Source organism: Nansenia antarctica (genome assembly GCF_963989245.1).
Source record: "Nansenia antarctica genome assembly, chromosome: 1".
NCBI lineage: Eukaryota > Metazoa > Chordata > Actinopteri > Argentiniformes > Microstomatidae > Nansenia > Nansenia antarctica.
In genome coordinates this window covers 66,311,063-66,320,468 of record NC_137674.1, presented here as the reverse complement: position 1 = coordinate 66,320,468, position 9,406 = coordinate 66,311,063, and the positions used below count along the sequence as shown (strand labels likewise).

The 9,406-nt window shown below is 41.6% G+C and overlaps 1 protein-coding gene across 3 annotated transcripts in view; it reads right to left on the bottom strand.

The window, feature by feature from the left end:
* LOC308175859 (steroid hormone receptor ERR2-like) overlaps positions 1–9,406 on the bottom strand; it is a gene marked incomplete at both ends in the record, with an annotated part of 35,768 nt that overhangs the window by 5,722 nt on the left and 20,640 nt on the right. For all 3 annotated transcript variants that reach the window (XM_080550416.1, XM_080550417.1, XM_080550418.1), the window contains 2 exons: positions 3,983–4,144; positions 4,394–4,510. In XM_080550416.1, coding sequence (XP_080406542.1) covers positions 3,983–4,144; positions 4,394–4,510 — 279 coding nt within the window. The remainder of the gene's footprint in view (positions 1–3,982; positions 4,145–4,393; positions 4,511–9,406) is intronic.

Here is a 9,406-nt window from a genome sequence, read left to right as displayed (position 1 = left end):
CTCCGGAGGGTGCCTCTCCCTGATGAAATATCAATATTTCACCCCTTTGATTTACTGCCATTTGACCAAACATGACACGATATCGAGCAAACGGGAGGGGAATGTCTATATCTCCATCTGAAGTTTCCTCTCAGTGACAGAACACAGAGGGGGACCTACAGTAAAGGTCTCAACTAAGTCTAACTATTTCATGAGCCTCATGAATTAAAAGATTAACGCTTAATCCCAATTTTAAATTATGTATTGTTTCCCCTTGCAAATATCCTAATTTGTAGGTTTCATGTATTATGTTCCTTTCTTTACGCTATAAACTATGAATCCATCCAAAGTTTTTGTGAGGATTTTTCTCAACAAAGAACAATCTAACCATGCAATTGAGGCTGTCAATACTGTCTTTGACTAATATGACATTGTATCCTATAGAAATAGTACTGTACTATACCAGTACAATAGTTAATAAATAAAAAAACATGCAAGGAGAGTATGAAATGGATGGCTTCCTGATCTGCAGTAGTACCTAGGCCTGAAACCGACGATAGTTCACTCCATTCATTTAGTATCATTACAGGCCTCCTAAGGGCCCTAATGGGCCTAATAAAAAGACTGAAAGTAATAATGAGACTCATGGGTCCATATGAGTGGAGAGAGAAAGAGAAAAGGCACTAACTGAGTGTCAGACTAACAGGGGAGGGGGACATACTGATCTGACAGGACACTGCCTCCATGTCCGAGCTGTTGCTGTATCTTTGATTGTAAAGTGTTTATGTATGTTTGTGTATGTGTAGTATGCCTACTTGCATGTGTGTTAAGTACACTAGCATGTGTGCAAGTGCACGTGTGTGTCGGTGGGGGTGAACGTGGAGCTGCACAAATGAGTGGTCACCTCTGAACCGTGGCGGCAGTCATGCAATGATTCTTCTCTCATTTTCATGACAGCATGTGTAAGTAGCACCGATCAATGGCCGCGTGACGATGAGTTAGAGTGCTCAGCATGAACACGTCGTAACGAGGCTTCGGTTATTCAAACAAAGCCATGCCACTGATACTCTGGCGAGAGAACTACTACAGACCTCTTATGCTGTCAAGTGTCAGGATGGGCTCTCAATATACAATATATTCCCTTATATACAGTACGTCGTGCCTTAAACATATGTGAACAGTTTCATTCAAACAGTCTGTTCAGTATATCCATTTGTTAACTTTTTGGACATGTTATATTTATTGTAAAAAATCGAAGTAATCAAGATAGTAAACAACTTCAATAATAATATAATTATTATCTAATAGCTCACCAAACTATCTTTTCAAATCATTACCGTAATTTGTGACATAGTCTGGTCATTTGGCCCACAAGTCGGCAACCAATCAAAATTTTCAAAATCACAACACAAACTCGCTAGTCAAGCCAAAACACTGCAATGCAATGGATTCGGTGAGTAATCCCCACTGCTACCCAGTTAACTATAACACTACCTTACATTGTTAGCGGGCTCACAAAACAAGCTGTGTTAGTTGATTAGCAATGTGTCATTGATTTTCAACAACGCTGAAATGTGTTTCAATCTTAAAGTCTGAACATTAAATCGGATGGCGACTTGCAGACCAATATTTGACCAGACCGTGTCACATTTTATAGAACAGAAAGTAGGTGGATAGGTATAGTCTTTTGCAGCTAAACTCTTCATGTACAATTGTTCATTACTCCTTTGGGCGACATGTGTTGTGGTAGGTTCAAAGCATTGAAGGAGAGGGCTCTTGTCTTGTACTCACAATGGAGTCATCTGCATTAACGACACTTATTACCTCATGGTTAAAGTCATTTGTGCAGTGGACTATGAGCATAATGAGGGAACGGGACGTTAAAATAAAGGGACACTTTTGTCTTAATCGTGTGACCCTGAGTAAAAAGTCCCCTGAGTGCCACTAAAAAATTCCACTTTAATGCCTCTGTTCTCCTCTAGTCAGGTCTGACTTGAATCACTCACAGAGCACATGATCAATTGTTTTTATGATGTTGAAATGATTTCATCAGTTCATAGAAATAAACAAGACATATTTGTCTAATATTCAGGTCCAAATCTCCGTCACAAATGTCTTATGATTCATTTCAGGAGTATGGTTACAGTGTCTTGGGAGAGATAGACTATACTGACACCAAATCCTCTATCTCTATCTATTCTTCCCTTCAGACTATTGTACAGGATGCAGAGTATTGATTGATAGATTTCAGCTAGAAGATACAAGACCTAAACCCTCCAGGTGCTACGGTACTATACATCTCTTACAGCACCTGTATCTCAGACTCCTCTTCCACCTCCTCTGAGGTTCATATGTTTTCATACACTTGAACATCGGTACCTAATGCACAGACAATTGAATGCATGAAAACACGGCCGTGATGGGCTCATAGTCTGTCAACGCCGCTGTCCCAGGTAGTGACAAGTGACAAAAAAACACCCCACAAAGGACTTCAGGTTTTGGAGAACTATTTAAGTTTTGAATTGCGTACTCAAATTAAGTACACAGTAGTATCGGTATGAAGAAACTACAATATTCCACCTTGCATCTTTACTCAACGGATACTTTTCGGGCCATTTTCTTTTGGGGACAAAAGGTGTGAGATAAACAAAAAAGTAATTCGACAATCATACCACCATCGGCCTTGTCATAAGAGCCATGCGTGACCGAAAAAGGAGGTCAAAAGACGGAAGTGGGCATTGGGGTCAGTGGTGCGTCCTCCGTCCTCTCAGGATAAGCCTGTCTCTATGTAAACTCCACTGTGCTGATGCTGCATCAGCTGCCTCACACCCCGGGCCCCCTGTGGCCTAATCTCCTAATCAGACTATAGTGCTCTCCTGTGGCCCTGACCGCCAGCCTCGCTACGGGTATAAGTACAGGTCTCGGATCATCGCACTCTGATCCAGTGTGAACCGAACACATTTTGAGTGTCAGAGCACCCACTGACCTAAGATCAGTGCTTAAGGAAAACCTCTGCTCTCAGGGCAGAGCGGCAAGCTAAGGAGGGGACGGTCGGGCGGCGTCAGGAGAGGATGAGGTGTATGTTGGGTTCACGGCGGGACAGGGGGGAAAGTGACTCTGATGTCTTCTGTTGTGGTTAGAGATACTGTATATGAACAACACATTTGATTTGCAGTGGAGATTGAATATATTAAAACATGTTCAGATACTGGAAAGATTGTTCTCCAAATGGCATTTGAATGTTCATACAATTCTAATATATTGATGTACTCTATCTAGTAAAAAAAAAAATACTGCCTTTTTGAAGAGCACATAAATACCAACGTGCCAAACACACCTACTTTGAGTAAGACCCTGTGTTTAGTTTCCCTTTTTAAGATAGTGTGTGTTCATAATAATCTGTGTTTTTCCAAACAGAGAGGGATTCAAAGAAAAATAGATCTATGCAGTTTTACACAACAAGACACATAAAGGCATTTTTCAACAGGAGGAAACAAATCCATGAGTATTTCTCAAAATAAATCAATTTTACTGCTTGGGCTCTGTGTAGTCTTTTTAAGTAAGTAAGAGGATTGCCTTCTTTAAGTGTCTGGATTGAAATGGAATACATTGACATAGGGGCGGTTCCCCTACCCCATCGCCACCCCAGCCAGTCAAATCAAAGGTTTCAGCTGCTCAGTATTGATTCTACTTTTTTTAAGAATATGCCACTGGCTCTCCCTTAGGTGCAAATGAGTAGCAGATGTTAATTATCCTGTGTGTGTATGTGTATGTGTGTGTATGGTGTGTGTATGTGTGTGTATGGTGTGTGTGTGTGTGTGTGTGTGTGTGTGTGCTTGTTTGAGAGAGAGAACCCTCTTCCATTTACTGTAATAACCATAAATTACAATAATTTGAACAACCACAATACCATTTTCCATATCTGAGGTGCTTCTATTGACAAATATTGATCTTATTCCAGTGGTTATTTGGTCATCCAGTGGTTATATATGGTCATCCCTACCTGGGATATGTTTGGCCCAGCCGATGATGACCACTAGTTCGCGGTCGGCCAGATCACAGAGCGTGGTCAAGGCTTTGATGTCCCCGTCCGGTATGGTGGGGTCTGGCATGGCGTAGATCTTTTCTGGTTCCACAACCAGCAGATGAGAGACTATCTTTGTCACTGAGAGATAGAGAGAGAGAGGGGAGGAGAAGGCCTGTTACTCCTCTATCAAATACAGAGTGGGATTACATAGAATATAGAAAGGCAATATAGATTTCTAGCTGAGTAACATATCCGTATGTGTGGCGAGGGTATAAGTCATAGGCAGCGATGGAGCCCTTCACCATGTTAGATACACAGTATACTAGACTCTGACCAACAGTAATGCTGAGAGCAGATATCCAGGAAGACTCCTGGTTGAACACTCACTTGGCTTTTTGGCTGGAGGGGGCAGCGTGAGGCCTAGGTAGGCCCCGTTCTCTGGGTCTAACTCTATTCTCCTTTTGTATTTCTGCCGACCCCCCCTCACCCGGTCCAGACGCACACCTGGAAAACAAACACAAAATGCCATCAATGTAACACATAAAAAAATGATATCTATGCCCAAACTATTATGCAAGCCACTTCTAAACAAACTCATCCAGATAGAACAGAATATAATTGAATGTGTTGTAGAAAGTACATGTTGAGATTATGTTGTGGGTAAAATTAGGCTTCTGAGCCCTTCAAACGGGAACGTTGTAATGCTCTGTCTATCAATGAAAAACCCAATGCAAAGCTTTTGATGCAGCCAAAGCAGGGCGCTCCCACTGCGATGCATCACACAGAGACTGACAGTGCATGCTAATCCAATTCATCCTTCTTCAGGCTTCTTTTCCTCTATCAGATAGATTGGTCATAATCTCACACTCACTATCAAACCACGCAGATTGTCAATATTTTTGTTGTAATAAATGTGTGACTATAGACACACAAATACACACATCTGAATACTATCTAACAAAACATTCCATCCATAGCAACACTGAGTTAAAATAACAATAACAATAATAATAATAATAATAATAATAATAATAGTAATAATAATAACTTTTATCTGTATAGCACTTTTCCTGCAAACGTTGCAGCTCAAAGTGCTCCAATCATTAATCATCATTTAATTATTTAGTAATTTAAAGGAAATATTAAAAAGATGGGTTTTTAGTCTTGACTTGAACATATTTGCTGAGGTTGCATCCCTAATGTAAACTGGCAGTGCATTCAATGGCAGTGCATTAAATGTATTAATTGTTAAGAATGTTTAACAATACATTTAATTGATCCCTATTCTACAGAGTAGAGTAAGTTCACAAAGAATTTGGGGTCAAAAGACAAAGTGGGGTAATAATTGACATTCAGTTGACCTTGTAGTGTACCTGTTTAGTTAGCTAGGCTGAATACTTCTATTGTCGTATTAACGTTTAATAATATATACATTTCATAAAGATGTAGTCATTTAGTGACATGATGTTTTCATTCTTACATTCTTCAAGTCAAATAGAAATAATAACATATAATATAATAATAACAACAACAATAATAATAATAATAATAATAATAATTATTATTATTATTATTATTATTAGATTTCATGTAGTGTGTAGTATGGTGTTCAATATATTCTTTCACCACATAGAAAAATGAAATGATCTAATTAGAATATACATTTGGTGGATCTGGGATTATGGAAAAGCTTCTTTTTAGGATATGGACAATGAATGCATCTCATGTGCAGCAATGTTTGAGATGTCACACCCCCTACCCCTCAACTTAAAGCTCATATGCACGTGCAGGCAGAGCAAACAGCTTTACTAAGGCCAAGCGGAATTGAGTCGTGAGATTTCAGTGACTCGTATAAATTCTTTGATTCCCTTGGAAACAAAAGAATCCGATTAGGATGGTCTTTCAATTTCCTGACACCGACTATCCACTAACCTAATTACCCACAATGCCCAGAGGGGACCGGTTCTTCCCAGCAAACACAGTGAGATCATTTTATGCCTGGCAGATTTGAGCTAAATCGAGAGCCCTCTCTTAACAGAGCTTTCCATTTGTGCGTCTTAAGTAATCAATAAGGATTGTAAATAGACTTCTGGTTCTTTGAAGACGGGACGTGTTTTTAATTAATCGCAATGCCGAGTGAAAACAAAAGTAGAACATATTCAGTTTCTGTTTGTCCTATTATTCTAAGTTGAAATGGAGTCTAATTTAGAAAAAGTCTATTGTAGGATACTATCTAGAGTATTCCAGACATTTACTTTAATTTTGTTAAATGGCTGCATAGTTATTTACCTATGGGATATTGAGCAAGATGGTATGCAGTTACTGAGCTTCAAATGAGCTCATTTCATAGAGAAGAATAGTAAGCACACACACACACACACACACAGACAGACAGACAGACACGCGCACACACACACACACACACACACACACACAGACAGACAGACACACAGACACACAGACACACAGACACACACACACACACACACACACACACACACACACACACACACACACACACACACACACACCACAGCTTCCACCCGCTCTGGGCCCAGGGTCATATGCCTGGTACAAACGACAAGCGACTAAACAGCTGGAATCGGAATTCCAAGATCCGCGGGGGCCTGTTTGAACTGGAACATCCAACTGGCCCATAATTAATAGATGCTGACAAGAATTAAGAGCTTGGTGCTAACCAGTTTCAGTTTACAGCCCAGCAGTAGGGGCCAACAACGCGGGAGGCAAGAGAATGACAGAGAGAAGAGAAAAGGGAGAGTGACAGAGAGAGAGAGAGAGGTGAGGATAAAGAGAGAGTAAGAGGGGGAGAGTAAGAGAGAGGACAGGAGAAAAAGAGAAAGATTGACACAGAGGGGAAGAGAAAGAAAGAGAGAGAGAAAGAAAGAGAAAGAAAGAGTGAGAGAAAGAAAGAAAGAGTGAAAGAGTGAAAGAGCGAGAGAGAGAGAGAGAGAGAGAACTATTTGGCCTGAAGCTGCTCTTTTCTCTTCCTTTCTCTTTCTCTCCCTCTCTCTCCCATACAGGAAAAGCAGCAGAACACGGCTCTTCCTCGTCCTGGCGTCTGATCCCACCACTGCCGGATTCGTTCCCCTCCATGTGATACGGTCTGCTAACTCACAATCTGACCACAACAAGACAGCTGGATGAAAAGCTTTGAAAGATGGCTGCCTCTCTCTACCTCTCTTTACACCAATCATCTTACCGTTTTTTACGATTGCTAAGTCGCAGTGTTCAAAATTGAAGTCACATTGTCAAAACTCTTCATACAGTCTGCATTACTAACATGCATCTTGGCCAAACACTTCATACATGTCTCAAAAGAAGCTTGTTCAACCATACACTGGCAACAATGTTCACTCAGAAAGCATACGTTCATACCATACCAGTCATAACAATCTGACCTAAAGAACACTCACAAGAGGGAGCATTACATAGTTTGAAAGATGTTCACAAGAATCAATATTTCATTATAAGAATGGATTGATTTATAGTAATCATAGACAGAATAGTTGACTGTACAACTGTAAAGTATTAGGCAACAAGAATTAATCTTCAGAATAGTATCTTTGCAGAAAGTATTTACTTCAAAGTACACTACATTTACTTGTGTAAAATCAAAAGTGGAAACTGAAAAGTTCAATCCAAAAGAAAACCACAGAAATTCCAGGGCTACAATACAAAAGCAATCACAACTTTTTTTTCTCACTCCTGAGGGTTCTGGTCCACCCTCTAGTCTGCATCTGGTCACATCTAATGTCTTCCCTGGCAATGCGTCTAGTCTATTTCATTTCATTGTATATATTCTGCTAATATTTTCTAGACGTTTCAATATGTTTACTGCAAAAATTCACCAAATCATTCTGTTTTGAATGCGTTCTTCACAGTTTTGAACACAGTGTGTTAACATTGGAAAAATGTGTTGCAAATACATAGTGTTTTGCAGGTGGTGGAGTTTGAATGACTGAAGAGTTCTTGGATTTTGGAGAACGTGGTCATTGAATGCATTTTGTGTGAAAGCAATGTAAAAATGTTTGGTCCATGTGGACTTCTGTTCCGCTGACTGTATGAAGAGTTTTGACAATGTGACTTCAGTTTTGAACACTGCGACTTAGCAATTGTAAAAAAACTGTAAAAGCATTCATCTCTGTTTTTTTTCTATGCTTATGGAGCCCAAAGTATGGCTGCCAAAATATGGATAGAGAAAGGGCGGGGGGGGCTCCGAGGAGGGTGGTGGAGGGGGGGTACATCGGGATGAGCTCAGCGGGATCTGTGCACATTATACACATGGCTGTGTTTTACTGCTGGCTAGGAGAGACAGTCTGGGACGTGGTGTACTTGGGTGACAGTCCTTCATTGAGCTGTGTGTGTGTGTGTGTGTGTGTGTGTGTGTGAGTGTGTGTGTGTGTGTGAGTGTGTGTGTGTGTATGTGTGTGTGTGTGTGTGTGTGTGTGTGTGCCAGTGGACCAGGAAAGGGGGTTGAAGCAGTGGTGTTTGCATAGGACTTGAGCAATCTTTAGGGTCATGTGACCTCAGGCTTCCCTTTCATTCAATAACAATATCGACCGCTAACGCTAACGCTACCTTGAAGTGCATTCCTTGAAAAGCGCCTCTCTTGCGTTGTATCTCCGTTAGGATGTGTTTGTATTTATGCATGTGTGTGTGTGTGGTGTGTGCATGTGTGTGCGTGAGTGTGTGTGTGTGTGTGTGTGTGTGTGTGTGTTTGTGTGTGTGTGCGCGTGCGTGCGTGTCTGTCGGAGAGAGACCTATTTTCAGCCCCCTCACCTGTCGGGGGTACTTCTTTCTAGGGAATGTGTCAGAATGGGTGGGATGGCTGGCAGTGCCAAAGGGAGATTAGGAGGTCCCTATTTTAGCTGGGAAAAAATCACAGGGACCTACAGCACTCCACTTTCAAGGCAGCTGGGTTCTCTGCCCTTCCAGCACCACTTTCCAAGGGCCCACACTGTCATCTTACAGATCAGCAGTAAGCATGTGACAGCATCTGTTTAACCACAGGGTGGGACTGGGGCAGGAGGGGAGGGGAGGGAACGGGGGGGAGATTGTTACAAGTTGACTTCCCACCCACCCGCTTCCCCCCAACGGACCGACAAGACAAAGCTCTGGGTTGTTCTCCCACGACGCACTGACACCCCGTCTCCGTATCGCCTTTTTTACGCTCTTGACACATCCGAGCTGCCGTGTCCAGAGAGGGTATTATGGTGTATTACTGGCCAGTTTGACCGCAAACGTGTTGGGTAATCGGAAACATCTGCATGGCAGGGGGAGATGACTGGGGTCGATTTGGGCTCCCTGGTGCATTTGTGTGGCATGTGCTCGTTAGCTGTGTGGTGTTCACTCTGTGTGTGTGTGTGTGTGTGTGTGTGT